This window comes from Oppia nitens, unplaced genomic scaffold, assembly GCF_028296485.1.
Source record: "Oppia nitens isolate AA-2021 unplaced genomic scaffold, nextdenovo-longstitch-racon4-pilon3 scaffold20_pilon_pilon_pilon, whole genome shotgun sequence".
Taxonomy (NCBI): domain Eukaryota; kingdom Metazoa; phylum Arthropoda; class Arachnida; order Sarcoptiformes; family Oppiidae; genus Oppia; species Oppia nitens.
Genome location: NW_026533200.1, coordinates 170,154 through 194,755, shown reverse-complemented (window position 1 = coordinate 194,755; position 24,602 = coordinate 170,154). Strand labels below are relative to the sequence as shown.

Below are 24,602 nucleotides of genomic sequence, written 5' to 3'. Positions count from 1 at the left end.
CAAACGCTATGAATTAGGGCAGTACGTTAAATTGAATGTTGAAGTCGACAATGAAATTTACATGCAAGATTTCTACATATTCGATGAAATCAAATATTCAGCACTTTTGGGTCTTGATTTTTGCAGAAAATCAAAATTAAAACTAGACTTTGGTAACGAAGGACAAATTGATTGGATAAACTCAGACTTTATTATACAAGAATTAGACTCGACTCTAGACGTTAGACTATGTCAAGATTATAATATTCCAAACGAAACGATGACTAATGCTAAATGTGAGATTGACACAAGTAATCTACCACCTAATACACAATTTGGTTTCCTTAAACCAATTAAGAGACTGTATGACGATTATCAGATTGTAATACAAGAAACACTTATTGATTTACAAAAACCAATAGATGTCATTTTATACAATTCGTCAAAGTCTAATAAATACTTGTGTAAAAATCTCAAAATAGCCTTAATGTACCTAATATCATACCCTCAATACGGATGCGAAGAGAATTACATGATTGAAAGCGTAGATGATAATAAAAAACAGTTTCATATCCTTACTTCTGATAATTACAAGAGACAAAAAATGCTTAGATTGCTTGAAAGGAATAGAGATCTTTTCGGAGAATCTGTTCTACAGCTGGGAAAAGCTATCGATGTTGAACACGAAATTAAGTTAACAACAGAAGAACCGGTACGTTTACGCGCTTATAGAAATTCACCAAAAGAAAAAGAAATAATACGACAACAAGTAAAAGAAATGTTGGAAGCAAACGTTATCGAAGAAAGTAAATCACCGTATAGTTTCCCTGTAGTATTAGTTAAGAAGAAGAATGGGAAAATTAGATTTTGTGTGGACTACAGAAAATTAAATTCGATTACAATCAAAGACCGACATCCGTTACCATTGATTAACGACGCACTCGCAGCTCTTGAAGGAAGCAAATACTTTACTGTAATGGACTTATTGAGTGGCTATTGGAATATTCATGTAAAAGTATCAGATAGACCAAAGACAGCATTTATAACACCTGATGGCTTATATCAGTTTAAAGTGATGCCGTTTGGTCTTACCAATGCACCGGCGACATTTCAACGATATATGCAAAAAGTTTTAAGAAATGTATTGTATCAATTTGTCGTAGTATATTTGGATGACATAATAATATTCTCCAATACATTTGATGAACATCTACGACACGTGGAAAGCGTCTTGAAATTAATTAGAGAATATGATCTACGACTAGGCATTGAAAAATGTGAATTTCTTTGCAAAGAAGTAAAATATTTAGGACATATAGTTTCATCGGATGGGATAAAGCCAGATGAAGACAAAATAAAATCAGTTAAAGCATTTCCGATACCTAAGAAAGTTAGAGATGTACAGAGCTTTCTCGGACTAGCGAATTACTATAGAGTGTTTGTACAAGACTATGCTTTTATAGCTGAACCGTTAACAAACCTGTTGCGCAAAGACGTCAAATTTAACTGGGATATTAAATGCCAAAAAGCGTTTGATGAACTTAAAAATAGATTAATTACTGCCCCAATACTGGCACAATATCAAGAAGGGGCTCCCATTGAAATATTTACTGATGCCTGTGGCTATGGTATGTCAGCAATACTAGGACAGATTCAAAACGGAAAACATGTAGTCATCAGTTACAACAGTAAAATGTTTAATAGTGCACAATTAAACTATGGTATCACCGAAAAAGAATGTTTGGCTATAGTATGGGCTGTCGAACGGTATCGACATTTCATATATGGTGAACATTTTGTTGTGTACAGTGATCATAATCCACTACAATATATTAGAAATTTGAAAAACCCGAACAGAAGATTAATGCATTGGAGAACAATACTCGAAGAATATGACTTTGAAGTGAAATATAAGAAGGGAAAATTACATAACAATGCTGACGCATTATCAAGATATCCATACGAGAAACCAGACGATTGGGAACCAGTAATACCAGTACTAATAAATCCTACAATAAACATAATTGAGAAACAAGATAGTGATAAATGGTGTAAAGAATTAAAAGAGAAAATAAAAAATAATCAACAAAGTAAAAGCTTAAGCAAATTCATTATTGAAAATGAAATTCTATATAGGATAAGTTATGATGATAATAGAAATAGGAGGCTACAGTTATGCCTTCCTAAAGAATTAAGACGACAAATCCTACAAGATTTACATGACAATGAGTTGTCCGGAGCTCACTTAGGATTTGAAAAGACATATGGAAAAATCAAAGAGAGATTTTTCTGGCCTCACTGTGAAAAGTCAATCAGAAAATACGTTAACAACTGTGAGTCATGTCAGTTGAATAAGGTCGACAATAAAGTCGAGAAAGGAATGCTGCAGCCTATCGACGCCAATGAACCATTTGAAATTGTCGGAGTAGACATACTTGGGCCTCTCTCTCCGACGTCAAAAGGTAGTAAATACATTATAATAATGATTGACTTATTTACAAAATGGATGGAAACAAAGGCAGTGAAAAATGTACAAGCCATTACTATAGCGAAATGGTTTGTTGATGAAGTTCTGGCAAGACACGGCGCCATTAAAAAAGTGTTAACAGATAATGCCAGATACTTTATATCAGACTTTATGGAAGAAGTCTTTAAGTTGACAGCCTCCAAACACGTGAAAACAACACCATATAATCCACAATCAAATGGAACTGCAGAAAAGGCATGTGGAACAGTAGCTATGATGCTTAAACATTATGTTCAAGATAATGTAACTAATTGGGACCAGTACTTACCTAAAGTAACATTCTCGTATAATGTTAGTAATCATAAAGCTACCAAGGTTTCTCCCTTTTTCTTACTATATGGAAGAGAACCAAAAGTACCAATTGACGTATCTTATGATCTGCCGCGTGATTTTGCATTTGGTACTAACTATTTAAAGTATATGGAGGAGACAAGAAGATTGGTTCAAATGAGAATTATAGAAGCTCATAATGATGGTAAATTCCGTTATGATGCTAAACATCGCGATGTAGTATTTGAGGAGGGTGACTTAGTGTCACTACATATTCCTCACAGAGAGATTGGTCTTAGTACGAAATTATTAAGCCAATATATTGGCCCTTATAAGATAATTACGCGGCACAGTCCACTTGTATACACTGTCCAAAGTGTAAAGAATCCAAGGAAAAAGTTTAAGAAAGTACATATAAGACGATTAAGAAAATGGAACAATGAAACAATTTCTGAATTAGACGGCATTGATGAAGTAGATAGTAACAATGCTAAACCCGATGCTACACAAAATGACAATGAAAATCAAGTGGACGATGAAATTGATAACACGGAAAAAGAAACAAAGCACAATGATGATCAAAAAACGGACAACGATTAAAATTTACTATAATGCATGGTTTTTTTGGTATTTTATAGATTTAAGATTATATAATGCATGCATTTTTTTGAGGTGAAGGGATTTTATAGTAATATTTTATAAATACAAAATTTGTAAACTAATGTGTACATGAGTTATTAGTGTTACCACGTAGTAGTTTTTACACATCTGAGGACAGATGATGACTTGAAGGGGCGGAAATGCAATAGTGGGTCAAAATTTATGATACAAAATGCAGTTAAAAACAAAACAGATTTTTTGCAAAATTTTTCCTTATATTAAACAACACATGAATAACAAACAAAATAAGCGATACTTTATAATTAATAAACATTTACATATGTGTATTAAAATAATGAAATTTTGTTTGTTATAATTTCATATTATTTATATTGAAGCCAAGGTTGTATTCACTAATAATATTGTAATGAATTTTTGTTTTATTTTTCTCTGAAAAATTATTGCAAAAATTATCCTTAATTTTATTTGTTAAAAATTTATAAAAGCACTAAAATGTTATACTGAAAATTTAAAGGTAAACACCTTGTTTTTAACAGAGTTTTATTTTGTTTTTATTCAATATTGCAGTGTTAAAATAATGCACTGAAATGTTATATAGAAAAGTAAATAGTAAACTCCTAGTTTTAATAGTGATTAAAACCTGACTCAATGTGACACACTTTTTCCTCACGTACACTTTAGTATAAATAGAGGTGTCTCTCAAACACCAAAATCAGTTCTCCACTTGTAGTCATACTTTGTGTATTACTTTAAAGTGAATTAATAAAAAGTATTTGCATATTACGTTGTGTGTGTGTTTACTTTGTCATCGCGAACCTACCGTTTGGACATCTTAAGGGACGCCTTTGGACTTAACGATAACTACGCGAGAAGTTAACAACAATTACGTAAGTAAATATTTTTATTATGAGAACTCCGGTCCCCGTATCCGTTAACGGACGGCTCTTAGTGTTACTTATAGGCCCACGGTCCTTATAGGCCCACGGTCCTTATAGGCCCACGGTTCTTATAGGCCCACGGTCCTTATAGGCCCACGGTCCTTATAGGCCCACAGTCCTTATAGGCCCACGGTCCTTATAGGCCCACGGTCCTTATAGGCCCACAGTCCTTATAGGCCCACGGTCCTTATAGGCCCACGGTCCTTATAGGCCCACGGTCCTTATAGGCCCACGGTCCTTATAGGCCCACGGTCCTTATAGGCCCACGGTCCTTATAGGCCCACGGTCCTTATAGGCCCACGGTCCTTCCAGGCCCACGGTCCTTCCAGGCCCACGGTCCTTCCAGGCCCACGGTCCTTCCAGGCCCACGGTCCTTCCAGGCCTTCTGATCTGTGACTATACAGGTCTGAAACCCTATACGGATCTTAAACCCTATACGGATCTTAAACCCTATACGGATCTTATACCCTACACGGATCTGAAACCCTACACGGTTCTTAAACCCTACACGGTTCTTAAACCCTACACGGATCTGAAACCCTGCACGGATCTGAAACCCTAGACGGATCTGAAACCCTAGACGGGTCTGAAACCCTAGACGGGTCTGAAACCCTAGACGGGTCTGAAACCCTAGACGGATCTGAAACCCTATTTGGGTGACAGACCCTATTTGGGTGCCAGACCCTATTTGGGTGACAGACCCTATTTGGGTGACAGACCCTATTTGGGTGACAGACCCTATTTGGGTGACAGACCCTATTTGGGTGACAGACCCTATTTGGGTGACAGACCCTATTTGGGTGACAGACCCTATTTGGGTGCCAGACCCTATTTGGGTGCCAGACCCTATTTGGGTGCCAGACCCTATTTGGGTGACAGACCCTATTTGGTTGACAGACCCTATTTGGGTGACAGACCCTATTTGGGTGACAGACCCTATTTGGGTGACAGACCCTATTTGGGTGACAGACCCTATTTGGGTGACAGACCCTATTTGGGTGACAGACCCTATTTGGGTGACAGACCCTATTTGGGTGCCAGACCCTATTTGGGTGCCAGACCCTATTTGGGTGACAGACCCTATTTGGTTGACAGACCCTATTTGGGTGACAGACCCTATTTGGTGACAGACCCTATTGGGTGACAAAGCCTATTTGGGCTACAGACCTAATTGGTCAGAGTAGATTAAATAGGAAACCGCTCGTTCCTAAGCCACGCATTACTATAAGTTATCACTAAAAGAGTCAAAACCGTAAGGTAAGTGGTGTATTGCCGAGTGTTTGGTTTACATAAGAAAGGTTAGACAAGCCTAGATACCCGTAATATACCCACTTCCCCTACAATATAATATTATAATAATCAAATATAATATAAATGATAAATAAAAATCAAATAGTAATTATTATAATAATTAATTTTTTTAAAAATATCATAATTTATTTACAAACAAACAAAAAAATTATCTAATTTTTTTTCGGGAGGGGGTATACCTCATATAGGCTGCTATTTCATTGAAAACTATGTATAAAAATATATATAAAATATTAAAATCTTGTATTTTTTGCGATAATATTTTTAAAAACATTTATTATTATCAAACAATCAATACATTTACTAATATTTTAATAGTTATTTGAATAGTTGAATAATTAGGAGTATGGTACATTTAATAATAATAATAATGATGTTAGTAAACTATACTATTAGGATAAAATAATTAATTATTTTTGTATTTAATGTTAAATTAACTGTTAATACTAACAATATTATTATAACATTATCATACAATAAATAAATGTAAATGTTTTATAAATTTAATTGATATAATATATAATATATTTTCAAACTTTTAGATAATAATTATTATTGAAAAACTTTTATATTACCTGTTATTATATTTTTTTAAAAATAATATGTAGAGTTAAATATAAGTCAAAATATTAATATAATAGTTAATAAATTGATGCTTGGTACTATACTAAAAAAATATTAACAATAGACGACTATTAGTAAACTAATTAAGTTTTTAGTTACTGTAATAAAACTGGTACTAAAAAATATTATCATACAATACATAATAGATAAAAAAAAATAAATAAAAATTAATAGATTTTAGTAAACAATTATTTTTTTTGTCGAAAAGTTTCTAAAAACAGATGAAATAGTTTTTTTTAGTATTATATCTATTAGTATACTGTAGTCTACAGTATATAACACATTAAATACACTTAAATATTATTCAATATATCTTAATATATAAATCAATATATAATTAATACACTAATTAAGCCATTATTTTGCTAATTCTATAATAAATTAGTTTTTTTAGACAAAATAACTATAAGTTTAGTTATTAAAAGTTATAATTGATTTTTAATTGACTTATAATTAAACAAATGGCTAACACTTGCATTGATATCATGAAAGTCATCTTCAAAGCAATCTATTCACTGATTAAGATATTAATCACAAAATTAATTAAATTCAAACACAAATGGTTTACGTTTTGTCTGATTGGTTGGTCCTATCAAGTGATTACCATAACTGTAATATATTTCCGATACGAAACAGTAACCACAACTACGTGGGAACCGTTAAATTCAATACAATTGCCATCAGTTACCGTATGTATGGATAAAATCCAGTTTCTTAAACGCGATTCACTAGCTATGAAATTGTTGACTAAAATCACAAATAAGAAACAAATTAACAATACTATTGACATAAATGATTATAATTTATTATATTCATATATAAATAATCTAACTATTCGTGAACAATTCAAATCATTGGAAACAACTAATAAATGGTTTAAATGTGATCTATATTCAAGTGATAACGAAACAATTAGTTCATGTTTTGGTACTATATTAACATCAATAGATAATCGTGATCTTTGTTTGACATTGTTTTCAAATCTAACTGATCCAATACCAGTAAAACACGATCCAAATTATGATATCGAATTGTTTATCAAATTGCCATTTATATTGGCCATTAAAACACAACCGTTGTTACGTTTGCATTCAAATACATTGAAATTGGTGTTCATTGAAGATAAATATAAATTAGATAATTCACTGGTGCATGAACTATATTTTTCGCGTAGTACATTCATTAACAATGTACATCAATGTGGCCAATATAGTCTTAAAGAGAAAAAATCAATGGCTATTAATAGTATTGATTGCTATCATAAATGTATTGTTGATTATATTTATAAAAAATATAATCAATGTTCAGCATTAACTTTGTGCTCGAATGCTGATGATAATAGTAAATTTTTTAGTAACTACAGTAACATTGATTTAAGTTATTTAGATAAAATTTGTTCATATTATTGTCAAAATAACTTTAATTGCTACAATGAATTTTATGTTAATTACATAACAAATAATCAATGCGAAAATTATCAAAAGTCGAATAATTATTATAAAATAACTATTAGACCCATAACACCAATGTTTTTAATTTATCAACAAAATTTGAAAATATCATTCGATGAATATATGTGTCAATTGGCCAGCATTTGCGGCATTTGGTTTGGCTGGAATTTATTTGTTCATATGAAAACTGTAGGCAATTATTTTCAATTAACAATTAATAAGTATTGGCAAAAAATCAATATTTTTAATGTCAAAAATAAAACAACTAATCAACAACAACAACAAACAACTGTTACTATTAACAATCCTACATTTAATGTATTTTATGGCCGATCAAATAATCGTGCTAGAATTACTAGAAACTAAATTTCTATTTATTATTTTATAAATTATATCTATATAACTATTTATATATATATATATAATTAAAATGTATATTTATTAAAATATAAAATTATTTTATTATTATTATTATTAATTTATATTATTAATTTATATTATTATTTTTAAAATTATATTTATTAATATATATATATATATATATATATACCACATACAAACAGACAAATATTAATTACTAAATAAAATAAATATTTTATTATAATATTGATAATTAATGTATAATTATATTATCATTATCATTATTATTATTAATAATAATAATGTAATAATTAATTGTTTTATTATAAACATGTTATGTTAATTTTTTAACATCTATAATTTTGATAATCAGACATTTTTCTACTCTGACGACAGGCAACTTTTTGGCAACAATTTTGTTTATTTTTATCGCATATGTCCCCTCTGTTTACACAATCTATATAATTAATTTTAAAAAATTAATTTTTTTTTAAAAAAAAATAATAACATCAATATATACTGTATATTTATCTATTTATTTATAGATACCTGCATTTGTAATATTAGCTAAAAACTGCATAATAATAATGATTGCAATGAATAGCATAATAAATAGTTTGTAAAATACTTGATGATTGTTGTTGTTGTTGTTGTTGTTAATCATAATTATTATTTAGAAATTTTCTTAAATTTAAAAAAAATAAAATAAAAACTAATCTTAACAACTATACTATATTTTGTTTAAATAACTATTAATCTATGAATTATGCTATTATATGTAGTTTGAATATAAATAAAATTTAATTAAAATTAAAAATCACCATTTTATTAATTAATTAATATATACATACATACATACAAAAAAAACTAATTAAATAGTTTATTTAATTATATTAGACATTTTTTTTAAATGGCGCTAAATAATAATAAATGTTAAAATAATTAATTAGTTAATTAACTTAATAAAAATAAGTGATTATTTAAAGTAAATTTTAATTACTTGACTAATTGACTTGTGAATAGTTATGTATAAATTGAATACAAAAATTAATTTAATTAATTAAAAAAAAAAACAACCATTTTGTTAATTTAATTATTAATATTATTAGTACATAAATTAAAAACACATATTTTGTTGAATTATTTATATAATATGTATTATATTTCAATGGTATCGATAGTTTGGCCGTTTAGTCGGGTAATTATTTTTATTTATAATAATAATAATAATAACATTATAAAAACAATTTATTTTGTTAATTGTCATATTATATAATATATTAATTATTATTATTATTATTATTATTATTATTACAAAACACTACTACTAAAACAGGACATACACTGGCGAGAAAACATTGACCTAACCGTTGCCCGTAACCGGAGCTCATCAAAAAACAAATACTGGTCAATGATTTTTCACCGATTTAGCCCAATTGTCGGGCAATTGGAGGGCAGTTCCCGATCCAATGAACCGATATATATATATATATATATATATACAGTATATATATATATATGTTTAGCTCGCGGGACGACTCAACTGCAAAAGCTTATCTACCGTTTCACACGATTTGCAACTATACTTATGGATGTCTAGCATAACAACACCAATAATAATAATAATAATAAGTCAAACAATGTCGAGCACCGGGAGTCTAGCAGCGACCTGAACCTGAAGCACAATGAAGGTCAATGATGGCGATACGGTGATGAACTCCGGGCACCAATCGTGAAGCACTGACCGCAACGTATTGGCGGCCAAACACGGCTGACTTATGGACGAAATCCTTTAGCCCAATGTTTCCTGTTTTTCCATTGCCGGCTACGAAACAACTGCCACTACATTCGGGTTCTGTACGTATGAGTTGGCCGTTGACTAACCTCCGGACTACAGGACAGGCTATACGATGAGATTAACGGTACAGCCGTTCAGCAAAAACAATGGCCAACCATATAGATTGCGAACTACTAGCGAGTCTACCGTTTCTCGATTCGCTAATATCGGGAAACACTCCGTTGAAAATATCCGTTATTTTTGCGTTTAAAACACAGGAAGCTATGGATGACATACAACTACTGGTAGTGGTATTCAAGTGGATAAAAAAAAAGGGAACCGTATGCGAGATACCTGTCTAAGCTATACATCACGATCCTGAATATTATCCCAAACCCGACCGATTCAATCCCGACCGGTTTATGCCCGACAATCGACACCTAATCAAACACTATACATACCTGCCGTTTGGTTCGGGTCCCCGAAATTGTATTGGTATGCGATTTGCATTGTTAGAGTCAAAGTTAGCGTTGGCTAAACTATCGAAACAGTTTCGGTTCAAACGTTTAGCGGAAACTGATGTTCCGGTTATCTATGAAAAAGGCAGAGACTCTATACGTGCCCGCAGTCTAATGGTTGGCTTAGAGAGACGGGACGGTACGGGAACGGGAACGGGAACGGGACGGAAAATAAATAAATAAATACATTTATTTATTAATTAATTAGTTTTTATTTTTCATAAATTTATTATATAATATTATAATAATCAAATATAATATAAATGATAAATAAAAATCAAATAGTAATTATTATAATAATTAATTTTTTTAAAAATATCATAATTTATTTACAAACAAACAAAAAAATTATCTAATTTTTTTTCGGGAGGGGGTATACCTCATATAGGCTGCTATTTCATTGAAAACTATGTATAAAAATATATATAAAATATTAAAATCTTGTATTTTTTGCGATAATATTTTTAAAAACATTTATTATTATCAAACAATCAATACATTTACTAATATTTTAATAGTTATTTGAATAGTTGAATAATTAGGAGTATGGTACATTTAATAATAATAATAATGATGTTAGTAAACTATACTATTAGGATAAAATAATTAATTATTTTTGTATTTAATGTTAAATTAACTGTTAATACTAACAATATTATTATAACATTATCATACAATAAATAAATGTAAATGTTTTATAAATTTAATTGATATAATATATAATATATTTTCAAACTTTTAGATAATAATTAATTATTATTGAAAAACTTTTATATTACCTGTTATTATATTTTTTTAAAAATAATATGTAGAGTTAAATATAAGTCAAAATATTAATATAATAGTTAATAAATTGATGCTTGGTACTATACTAAAAAAATATTAACAATAGACGACTATTAGTAAACTAATTAAGTTTTTAGTTACTGTAATAAAACTGGTACTAAAAAATATTATCATACAATACATAATAGATAAAAAAAAATAAATAAAAATTAATAGATTTTAGTAAACAATTATTTTTTTTGTCGAAAAGTTTCTAAAAACAGATGAAATAGTTTTTTTTAGTATTATATCTATTAGTATACTGTAGTCTACAGTATATAACACATTAAATACACTTAAATATTATTCAATATATCTTAATATATAAATCAATATATAATTAATACACTAATTAAGCCATTATTTTGCTAATTCTATAATAAATTAGTTTTTTTAGACAAAATAACTATAAGTTTAGTTATTAAAAGTTATAATTGATTTTTAATTGACTTATAATTAAACAAATGGCTAACACTTGCATTGATATCATGAAAGTCATCTTCAAAGCAATCTATTCACTGATTAAGATATTAATCACAAAATTAATTAAATTCAAACACAAATGGTTTACGTTTTGTCTGATTGGTTGGTCCTATCAAGTGATTACCATAACTGTAATATATTTCCGATACGAAACAGTAACCACAACTACGTGGGAACCGTTAAATTCAATACAATTGCCATCAGTTACCGTATGTATGGATAAAATCCAGTTTCTTAAACGCGATTCACTAGCTATGAAATTGTTGACTAAAATCACAAATAAGAAACAAATTAACAATACTATTGACATAAATGATTATAATTTATTATATTCATATATAAATAATCTAACTATTCGTGAACAATTCAAATCATTGGAAACAACTAATAAATGGTTTAAATGTGATCTATATTCAAGTGATAACGAAACAATTAGTTCATGTTTTGGTACTATATTAACATCAATAGATAATCGTGATCTTTGTTTGACATTGTTTTCAAATCTAACTGATCCAATACCAGTAAAACACGATCCAAATTATGATATCGAATTGTTTATCAAATTGCCATTTATATTGGCCATTAAAACACAACCGTTGTTACGTTTGCATTCAAATACATTGAAATTGGTGTTCATTGAAGATAAATATAAATTAGATAATTCACTGGTGCATGAACTATATTTTTCGCGTAGTACATTCATTAACAATGTACATCAATGTGGCCAATATAGTCTTAAAGAGAAAAAATCAATGGCTATTAATAGTATTGATTGCTATCATAAATGTATTGTTGATTATATTTATAAAAAATATAATCAATGTTCAGCATTAACTTTGTGCTCGAATGCTGATGATAATAGTAAATTTTTTAGTAACTACAGTAACATTGATTTAAGTTATTTAGATAAAATTTGTTCATATTATTGTCAAAATAACTTTAATTGCTACAATGAATTTTATGTTAATTACATAACAAATAATCAATGCGAAAATTATCAAAAGTCGAATAATTATTATAAAATAACTATTAGACCCATAACACCAATGTTTTTAATTTATCAACAAAATTTGAAAATATCATTCGATGAATATATGTGTCAATTGGCCAGCATTTGCGGCATTTGGTTTGGCTGGAATTTATTTGTTCATATGAAAACTGTAGGCAATTATTTTCAATTAACAATTAATAAGTATTGGCAAAAAATCAATATTTTTAATGTCAAAAATAAAACAACTAATCAACAACAACAACAAACAACTGTTACTATTAACAATCCTACATTTAATGTATTTTATGGCCGATCAAATAATCGTGCTAGAATTACTAGAAACTAAATTTCTATTTATTATTTTATAAATTATATCTATATAACTATTTATATATATATATATAATTAAAATGTATATTTATTAAAATATAAAATTATTTTATTATTATTATTATTAATTTATATTATTAATTTATATTATTATTTTTAAAATTATATTTATTAATATATATATATATATATATATATACCACATACAAACAGACAAATATTAATTACTAAATAAAATAAATATTTTATTATAATATTGATAATTAATGTATAATTATATTATCATTATCATTATTATTATTAATAATAATAATGTAATAATTAATTGTTTTATTATAAACATGTTATGTTAATTTTTTAACATCTATAATTTTGATAATCAGACATTTTTCTACTCTGACGACAGGCAACTTTTTGGCAACAATTTTGTTTATTTTTATCGCATATGTCCCCTCTGTTTACACAATCTATATAATTAATTTTAAAAAATTAATTTTTTTTAAAAAAAAAAATAATAACATCAATATATACTGTATATTTATCTATTTATTTATAGATACCTGCATTTGTAATATTAGCTAAAAACTGCATAATAATAATGATTGCAATGAATAGCATAATAAATAGTTTGTAAAATACTTGATGATTGTTGTTGTTGTTGTTGTTGTTAATCATAATTATTATTTAGAAATTTTCTTAAATTTAAAAAAAATAAAATAAAAACTAATCTTAACAACTATACTATATTTTGTTTAAATAACTATTAATCTATGAATTATGCTATTATATGTAGTTTGAATATAAATAAAATTTAATTAAAATTAAAAATCACCATTTTATTAATTAATTAATATATACATACATACATACAAAAAAAACTAATTAAATAGTTTATTTAATTATATTAGACATTTTTTTTAAATGGCGCTAAATAATAATAAATGTTAAAATAATTAATTAGTTAATTAACTTAATAAAAATAAGTGATTATTTAAAGTAAATTTTAATTACTTGACTAATTGACTTGTGAATAGTTATGTATAAATTGAATACAAAAATTAATTTAATTAATTAAAAAAAAAACAACCATTTTGTTAATTTAATTATTAATATTATTAGTACATAAATTAAAAACACATATTTTGTTGAATTATTTATATAATATGTATTATATTTCAATGGTATCGATAGTTTGGCCGTTTAGTCGGGTAATTATTTTTATTTATAATAATAATAATAATAACATTATAAAAACAATTTATTTTGTTAATTGTCATATTATATAATATATTAATTATTATTATTATTATTATTATTATTATTACAAAACACTACTACTAAAACAGGACATACACTGGCGAGAAAACATTGACCTAACCGTTGCCCGTAACCGGAGCTCATCAAAAAACAAATACTGGTCAATGATTTTTCACCGATTTAGCCCAATTGTCGGGCAATTGGAGGGCAGTTCCCGATCCAATGAACCGATATATATATATATATATATATATATACAGTATATATATATATATGTTTAGCTCGCGGGACGACTCAACTGCAAAAGCTTATCTACCGTTTCACACGATTTGCAACTATACTTATGGATGTCTAGCATAACAACACCAATAATAATAATAATAATAAGTCAAACAATGTCGAGCACCGGGAGTCTAGCAGCGACCTGAACCTGAAGCACAATGAAGGTCAATGATGGCGATACGGTGATGAACTCCGGGCACCAATCGTGAAGCACTGACCGCAACGTATTGGCGGCCAAACACGGCTGACTTATGGACGAAATCCTTTAGCCCAATGTTTCCTGTTTTTCCATTGCCGGCTACGAAACAACTGCCACTACATTCGGGTTCTGTACGTATGAGTTGGCCGTTGACTAACCTCCGGACTACAGGACAGGCTATACGATGAGATTAACGGTACAGCCGTTCAGCAAAAACAATGGCCAACCATATAGATTGCGAACTACTAGCGAGTCTACCGTTTCTCGATTCGCTAATATCGGGAAACACTCCGTTGAAAATATCCGTTATTTTTGCGTTTAAAACACAGGAAGCTATGGATGACATACAACTACTGGTAGTGGTATTCAAGTGGATAAAAAAAAAGGGAACCGTATGCGAGATACCTGTCTAAGCTATACATCACGATCCTGAATATTATCCCAAACCCGACCGATTCAATCCCGACCGGTTTATGCCCGACAATCGACACCTAATCAAACACTATACATACCTGCCGTTTGGTTCGGGTCCCCGAAATTGTATTGGTATGCGATTTGCATTGTTAGAGTCAAAGTTAGCGTTGGCTAAACTGTCCCGACGCTACCGATTTAGACGACTACCCGAAACCGATGTCCCAGTTGTCTACAATAAAGGTCGCGACCTATTACAGGCCCGACGGCTAGTGGTCGACATCTCTGTCTATCACCATCCCCCACCTGAACCCTCCCACCCCCAAACAGTTCAATCCCTACCGATAGGTTTATGCCCTCCCCCCCCCCCGGGATAGTCGTCACCAAATTAAAACTAACGGCACTATACATACCACTGCCGCGTTTGGTTCGGGTCCCCAGTAATTGTATTTTGATATGCGATTTGAACAGTTAGAGTCAAAGCTAGCAGTGTTTAATAATTTGAATAATTTATTATTATTTTTTTTTTTAAATATATTATAATTACAATAAGGCGTTGTTCACATATTACGTTCGCACTTTTTAAGAAATCTAGACCCCCTCCCTCCCCTATGTTCGCAATTGTTCGCATGTAGTCATTAAAAAAAATTACGTTCGCATGTCCCTAACCGGTACCCCCCACCCCCCCACACCACAAGAAATAAAATATCTAAATGCGAACGTTCTCAAAGTCTCTACCCCTCCCCTCCCCCTCGTTCACAAAAGTTCGCTTTGGCTAACCCCCCCCCTCCCCTCAAGTGCGAACGTAATATGTGAACCACGCCTAATAATATTTGATTTTATAAAATCAAATAGTTTAACTAGTAGTCTATCTAATGAAAAAAATAAAAATAAAATAAAAATTTTTAAACAGTTCAATCCAGGTTAGCATTTTCACATTCAGCATTAATCTTTAAACAATCTATAGTTAATAAAAATAGTTATTTTTTAATAAAAAAAAATATAAAAATAAAATTCAATATGGCGTGATTCACATATTACGTTCGCATTTGAGGGGCGGGGGGTGATTAACAAAGCAAACTTTTGCGAACAAGGGCGATGGCAGGGGTAGAGTAGTCATTAAGAACGTTCGCATTTAGATATTATATTTTTTGTGGTGGAGGGTGGGGGAGGGGGGTTTAGTCAAAGCGAATTTTTGCGATCAAGGGGATGGCAGGGGGTAGGGTAGTCGTTAAGAACGTTCGTATTTTAAATAATATTTTATTTCTTGTAGTGGACTGGGTGAGAGGGTAGCGGTTAATTTTTTTTAATTGACTACATGAAAACAATTGCGAGCATAGTGAGGGAGGAGGAGGGGGTCTAGATTTCGTAAAAAGTGTGAACGTAATATGTGAACAGCCCCTAATATTTTTTTTACAAAAAAATATTAATTAATAATATATAAATTTATATTTTTTTTAATACATACCGGTGCCAGGTTTAGGAGGTTTAGCTGACAATAATTGTTGTCCAGTGATTAGCAATACAAACATTATTAGTTTAAATAGTTTACAACTAATTACTTGATTGTTATTGTTGTTAATCATTGTTGTATTAATAGTGAAATATTTTATTATTTATTTAAATATTTTATTTATTAGTCTATTAGCTGTCTATTATAAAATGTATATTAATTAACTAAATAAATATAATTAATTTTTTTTTTAAATTAATGTTAATATTTTTGTAAAAATTAATTAATTACATTTACTGTAATTAAAAAAACCATTTTATTAATTAAAATATTTATTATAAAAATAAACCCTTTTTTACATTTTAATAGTTAGTTAGTTTTTTTCCAAGTAATTAAATATATTAAAACTCAAAATTAATATTATTATTATTAAAAATAAAAAAATAAATAGTTTATTAAAAAAAATTACCAAGATAAAATCATAGATTATATTATTTTACTTTTTTAATTAAAATAAATTTAAGTCCAAATAATATTGATTTAATTTTTTTATTTCTATAGAAAACAATAAAATACTATAAAATAATTATTAAAATTATTATAATATAATTATATTTTACTTTTTTTAATTAACTAAAATTATTTATAATTATAATATATTTTTGAAGTACATGTATTATAAGTACAGTACAATAACATTAATGATTAGATTTATTTTTATTAAAATTAATACAACAAAAATAACTGTACTTTACTGTACTTTATCTATAGTTTAGTACAATTTTTATTTTTGTGTTTAATTATAGTTAATATAGTAATTATAAATTAAATTTTATCAGTTAAGTACATCAGTTACACTATTTTGTTATTTTTATTTATTTAAAAAAAATTATATTATCATAATATAATAGTTTCGTTTAATTCATGTAATATACTTATTATTATTAATATTTATAAAAAAAATTACTTAATTATTATAATAATTTTAAAATAATTTTTTTTAAAATTGTTTAAAAATTTATTTATAATTTATAAAATTTCTATTAAATTAAATTGTTTATACATATATATATATAATATGATTTATCTACAGTATATTAAGTTAATATTTCTATAATATATATATATATATATATATATAAGTTATTTATTTTTTATCTAAAATGTCATTGCTAATACAAACAAAAAAATTGTACTTAACTGATACATTATCAATTTTATTTTTAAAAAATAATAAATAAATTTTATATCACATGGCATTAATAATTTTTTTTACATTTTATTTTTGCAATATATATATATATAAACTTAACTAACATTTTAGTATATATTATTTGCTAACTACTATTTAAACAGAAGTTTATTTTTTAATATAAATAAATAACAATTAATAATAATTTAGTTTTTTTTGTTTGTGTATGTAATATATGAATTAATATATGACTTAATAATAATAAATATTCTGAATAAATATTTTTATTTATTTAAAAAGTTAATTTAATAATTATTATTAATAATAACAATAATGTCTATATTATTAACAATTACCGATTATTTAGGACCCATTCAATTGGCAATTATAACAATATTAGTATCAGTGCTAACATATAATTATTTGTAAGTGAAAATTAAATTTTAAAAAATAATTAAATAAATGTTGTTTAATAAACTTATTTTTTTAATTGATTAGCAAATGGAAACGCCTACTAAGCTACTGGTCCTCTCGTAATGTTAGCGGTCCGAAACCGTTACCGGTTTTCGGTAATTTTTTGGCCAAATTTTTCATACCTAAACCCTATCTGGAATTGCAATGGTATCGACAGTTTGGCCGACTATTCGGGTATTTATTTATATATTTATAATAAAAATTAATAATAATAATAATTAATAACTATTTTTTGACTAATTATTTTCTCATATATATTATATATAATATATAATAAATTGTATATAAATTATAATTACTGTATAAAAAACAAACCGATTATTAGGGTATTTATTTATTATTTAATTATAATAATAATTAATAGCATTTTAAACATATTTTTATTTAATATTATATCATATTATATAATATATTAATTATTATTATTATTACAAACACTACTAAAACAGGACATACACTGGCGATAAACCTGACCTAACCGTTGCCGACCCGGAACTGATCAAACAAATAATGGTCAAAGATTTTCATCGATTTCGCAATCGCCGGGATAACGGCAGTTCCCGATCCAATGAACCGATAGCCAAAAATATGTTCAGCTCGCGTGACGACACGTGGAAACGTATCCGTGCCATAGCATCGCCAACGTTTACGTCGGGGAAATTGCGCAAACTGTACACATTGATTGGCCAGTGTTGCGATGAATTTGTCGGCCATCTGGACGGTAAGGCCAACCGTCGGGAATCAATTGAATTGAAAAAATCGATGGGCGACCTGACTATGGATGTTATAGCCCGGTGCGCATTCGCTACCAAACCCAATACATATACCGATCCGGATGATAGGTTTACCCGATCGGCAAACAGTCTATTTACGATACCCGTCTGGCGTATAATATTGATGGCCATATTGCCGACACGGATACGGCGGTTACCGCCTATCAGTCGACTACTACGCGGTACGGCTGGACCCGATTTTTTTGTCAATCTAGGCCGCAAACTGATGGCTCATCGACGGGAAACTCAGGCCAAACACAATGATTTTTTACAACTACTGATGGATGTCGAGCACAACCCCAACAACAATAATACAGACAGTAGTGTTGAGCACCGGGAGTCTAGCGGTGACCTGAACGAAGCACATCACGTCAACGAAGGTGCCGATGAACTACTGGCCAATCGTGAAGCCCTGAGCAACGTATTAGCCAAACGGCTGACTGAGGACGAAATACTTGGCCAATGTTTCCTGTTTTTCATTGCCGGCTACGAAACAACTGCTACAACCTTATCGTTTTGTACGTATGAGTTGGCATTGAATCCCCGATTACAGGACAGGCTATACGATGAGATTAACGGTGCGGTTAACCAGCAAAACGGTAAACTAGATTACGAAGTACTGTCGAGTCTACCGTTTATCGATTCGCTAATATCGGAAACATTGCGGAAATATCCGCCACTGTTAAGACTGGAACGGGAGGCTATGGAAGACATCAAACTAATGGGCGGTGACGATAGCACTGGTAGTATTCAATTGGAAAAGGGAACCGTATGTGAGATACCAGTCTACGCTATACATCACGATCCTGAATACTATCCCGAACCCGACCGGTTCAATCCCGATCGATTTATGCCCGACAATCGTCCGCTAATCAAACCCTATACATACTTGCCGTTTGGTGTCGGACCACGAAATTGTATTGGTATGCGATTTGCACTCCTGGAGGCCAAACTAGCATTGGCTAAGTTAGTCCAAGTCTACCGATTCAGTCGTGTCGGCGATACCGATGTCCCGCTAGTCTACAATAGAGGTCGCGATCTGATGCAAGCCCGACGGCTAGTGGTAGGCATCGAAAAACGAGTGGACGCCGGGGACGGGATCGGGAAATAACTAAAATAATTTATTTTAATTATTAGTTTTTTAGAATATAGACATATATTATGATATTATTATTTTTTTATATAAAATATATATAAATAATGTAAATATTTTTTTTTTGATTTTTTTAATTATAAGAAATTTATTTGTAATTATTATTACAATTAAATATTTTTTTTTTGAATTTAAATAAAAATTAAATTACTTTTAAGTTAATTAAACTTTTTTTTGAATAAATACTAATTATATATACAGTATATACTGTATATATATATATCTTAAATATTATTTGATAACAGAAATATACTAAAAGCTGATATATTATCTATTTTTTCAAAAAAAATTAAATAATAAAAAATATTTTTTATATATATATTGCTTGTCTATACGGTTGCCATAATAATCATTAAAAAAATTACTGAAAAAAACTAATATAATATTTTTTATAAATTTTTAATTTATGAAATAATTAATTAATTAATAACTTATTATTATTTAAATAACTAATTTATTTCATATTATACCCTATATTATAATATATTATTATAATTAAAAAAAAATCCTGCATTGTTATGTGGCAACCGTACAACACTGTCAATCATACAGTATATACAAAAATATTTTAATCATTTTTGTTTTTTTTAATTATTAATATTTTATTAAACCTAAAACATAAACAACTTGTCTGTTAACTAAAACACAACAGTATTTAAACTGAAAATATTTAGTAAAACATATACTGTACTAATAGTTAGTAATAAATTTTAGTTTATTTTTATTTACAGTATATAGTAATATATATTTTTTGAAAGTTTTATGAAAAATATGATGAATTAATTAAAAAATAATAATAAATATAATAAATTAATTTTTTTTAAATAAGTTTAATTAGTATTATTATTATTAATAATCATAAAAACAATGTCTATATTATCACAAATTGTCGATTTTTTAGGACCCATTCAATTGATAATTATAACAACAATTGTTTCAGTGCTAACCTATCATTATTTGTAAGTAAAAAATAAATATAATAAAATAATAATTTATAAAAAATAGTATTTAATAAAAATAATAGTTTAATAATCTTTTATTTCTAAATTAATTGTTTTTTTTGTTTATTATTATTTTATTAGCAAATGGAAACGCCTACTAAGCTACTGGTCCTCGCGTAATATTGACGGTCCAAAACCGTTACCGATTTTCGGTAATTTTTTGGCCAAATTTTTCATACCTAAACCCCAACTGGAATTGCAATGGTATCGACAGTTTGGACGACTATACGGGTATTTTTTTTAATTAAAATAATAATAATAATAATTAATAACATTTTAACTAATTTTTATTCTCATATATATAAGGAGATTAAATATGTAACCGTAATTTTTGAAAGTCCTAACTTTAGACTTGTTTATTTCCATTATTTTCAGAATAATAAATTTATTTGTCTTTATTTATTAAATATTTATTTTATTGTCTTATTGAAGATAAAAATGGTAGAAAGCTTAAAGTCAAGTGACTTATAATTACTAAATTCTACTTTTTTAGATTAGTCACCTAGAAATAATAAAATAAAAATGACAACAAATATTTTTCAAGTTAATTCAAATTTTCATTATATTAGCTTTAAATATAAGTAGTTTTTAAATTTTTAATATTAAAAGTATTAAGATGAGAATGAATCAAAGTCTGAAACTCCAATATAGGTTTAAAATGTTATTCTATAAATATTAATAGACAAAAATCCAATATTTTTTATAATTTAAATATTTAATTTATTAGAGGTCATTTAAGTAAAAAATATCAAAATATATTTTGTTTCAATAAAAAGATATTGTTAAAAAATAAAAATAATATGAATTTACACTCAAAATATAGCCAATATTTGACCAAATTTTTAGAAAATATGCTGTAAAAAAATTAATACATATGTTTGATTATTGATAACATAAGCAACGTATAGATTAGGTATCACACAATCAAAATTGAGTTTGTTTAATTTTCTTCAATTTTTTCTTTATGGAAAAATGTTTTACAAAAGTCACCTAGTCAAAAATAAATTTTAATTGCTTAAGGGCTTCGTTGTGGAAATTTACTTAATTAATTGAAAAATAAATTTAATATAGATGAAGACAATTTTATGTATTTTTAAATTGTACCTTAATAAATTTTTTAAAATAAAAGCAACTATTAAATATAAAGGAAAATGTGTAGTCTCTCCGATATTACGGATACATATTTAATTTCCTTATATATTATATATCAATAAATTGTATATAAATTATAATTACTGTATAAAAAAACAAACCGATTATTCGGGTATTTATTTAAATATTTATAATAATAATAATAATAATAATAACATTATAAACAAAATTTTATTTTAATTGTCATATTATATAATATATTAATTATTATTATTACAAAACACTACTAAAACAGGACATACACTGGCGATAAACCTGACCTAACCGTTGCCCGACCGGAGCTTATCAAACAAATACTGGTCAAAGATTTTCACCGATTTCGCAATCGCCGAGAACAGGGATCGGGCTCTAGATCATCATCGGCTACCGATCCGCTATCGAAAAACATGTTCAACACGAGGGACGACACCTGGAAACGTATCCGTGCGATAGCATCGCCAACGTTTACATCGGGAAAACTACGCAAACTGTATACATTGATTGGCCAGTGTTGCGATGAATTTGACCGGCATTTAGATGGTATGGTCAACCACGGACGGGACAGTAGTAGTCGTATTGAATTGAAAAAACTAATGGGCCAATTGACTATGGATGTTATAGCCCGGTGCGCATTCGCTACCAAACCCAATACATATACCGATGATGATCCCGATAGCGATCAGTTTACCCGATCGGCAAACAGTATATTCGCGATACCCGTCTGGCGATTAATATTGTCAGCCGTATTGCCTACTTGGGTACGTCGGCTACGGCTAGTTAGGCGTATACTTCGCGGACCGGATGTCGACTTTTTTGTCCATTTAGGCCGCAAACTGATGGCCCATCGGCGACAAACTCTGGCCAAACATAACGATTTTTTGCAGCTACTAATGGATGCCGAATACACTGGTGTCGGTAGTGATGGTAGTGTCGAGCATCGGGAGTCTAGCGACCAGCAGCACGAAGCACATTACCTTAATGAAGGCCATACGGATCAAGTACTGGCCAATCGGGAAGCCATCGGCAATGTATTGTCGGCCACCAAACGGCTGACTGAGGACGAAATACTTGGCCAGTGTTTCATATTTTTCATTGCCGGCTACGAAACAACTGCCACAACACTAGCCTTCTGTACGTATGAGTTGGCATTGAATCCCCGACTACAGGACAGGCTGTACGATGAGGTTAACGGTGCAGCCGTTCAGCAAAACGGTAATATAGACTACGAACTACTATCTAGTCTACCGTTTCTCGATTCGCTAATATCGGAAACACTGAGGAAATATCCGCCAGTGTTGAGACTGGAACGGGAGGCTATGGATGATATACAACTGGGCGGCGACGATACAACTGGTAGTATTCATGTGGAAAAGGGAACCGTATGCGAGATACCGGTCTATGCTATACATCACGATCCTCAGTACTATCCCGAACCCGACCGATTCAATCCCGACCGGTTTATGCCCGACAATCGTCACCAAATCAAACCCTATACATACCTGCCATTTGGTTCGGGTCCCAGAAATTGTATTGGTATGCGATTTGCATTGTTAGAGTCGAAGCTAGCATTGGCTAAACTGTCCCGACGCTACCGATTTAGACGACTACCCGAAACCGATGTCCCAGTTGTCTACAATAAAGGCCGCGACCTATTGCAAGCCCGTCGGCTAGTGGTTGGCATTGAAAAACGGGACGAGAATTGAATAATCAATTAATTAGTAATTTAATTATATTTCAAATATAAACAAATATTATATAACTATTTTATTTTTTTTTAAATAAAATTATATTTAATTTTTGTTAATTTTTTTGTGTTTATAAGTTTATAATTATTATCAAAAAAAAAATATTTGATTAAATACATCTATAAAGTTTTTACAACATTTTACAAATTAAAAAAAAATGTTTATATTTGTTTATACTGTTAAAAATTTATATAAAATTTCAAAATATATGTACTTTTTAAATATTTTAAGACATATTTATTAATATAATAATATATATATATATATATATACATTATATGTGTTTAAAACTGACTGTAATTTACTAAAATTATAAAATTATTTACTGTTATCATTAGTATTGACTAAAATTTGTTTTTTATTTACTTTATATATAGTCAATACTAATGATAACAGTAAATAATTTTATAAATTTTTTTTTTTTTAGTAAATTACAGTCAGTTTTAAATACATATAGTGTTTATTATATATATATATACTGTATATATATATATATATATATATATATATATATATATATATATAT

General features: G+C 28.7%; 2 protein-coding genes across 2 annotated transcripts; both read left to right on the top strand.

Moving 5' to 3' along the window:
* Window positions 1–18,132: 18,132 nt before the first annotated feature.
* On the top strand, window positions 18,133–20,196 carry LOC128953102 (cytochrome P450 3A11-like). The gene is made up of 3 exons (XM_054298576.1): window positions 18,133–18,224; window positions 18,298–18,447; window positions 18,723–20,196. Exons 1-3 carry the CDS (start codon window positions 18,133–18,135, stop codon window positions 20,155–20,157), a joined length of 1,677 nt encoding a protein of 558 aa, XP_054154551.1. The 3' UTR covers window positions 20,158–20,196.
* An 870-nt stretch (window positions 20,197–21,066) lies between these two features.
* Window positions 21,067–24,034, top strand: LOC128953101 (cytochrome P450 3A11-like). The gene is made up of 3 exons (XM_054298575.1): window positions 21,067–21,158; window positions 21,282–21,431; window positions 22,588–24,034. The coding sequence occupies exons 1-3, from the start codon at window positions 21,067–21,069 to the stop codon at window positions 24,032–24,034; spliced, it is 1,689 nt and encodes a 562-aa protein (XP_054154550.1).
* Window positions 24,035–24,602: the final 568 nt, after the last annotated feature.

Bases quoted from the DNA above. Each gene is read 5' to 3' on its own strand.
- LOC128953102 (XM_054298576.1), top strand. From the start codon at position 18,133: ATGTCTATATTATTAACAATTACCGATTATTTAGGACCCATTCAATTG. The intron at 18,225-18,297 runs GTAAGTGAAAAT...TTAATTGATTAG, and splicing joins GTGCTAACATATAATTATTT to CAAATGGAAACGCCTACTAA. The intron at 18,448-18,722 runs GTATTTATTTAT...CTACTAAAACAG, and splicing joins CAGTTTGGCCGACTATTCGG to GACATACACTGGCGATAAAC.
- LOC128953101 (XM_054298575.1), top strand. From the start codon at position 21,067: ATGTCTATATTATCACAAATTGTCGATTTTTTAGGACCCATTCAATTG. The intron at 21,159-21,281 runs GTAAGTAAAAAA...TTATTTTATTAG, and splicing joins GTGCTAACCTATCATTATTT to CAAATGGAAACGCCTACTAA. The intron at 21,432-22,587 runs GTATTTTTTTTA...CTACTAAAACAG, and splicing joins CAGTTTGGACGACTATACGG to GACATACACTGGCGATAAAC.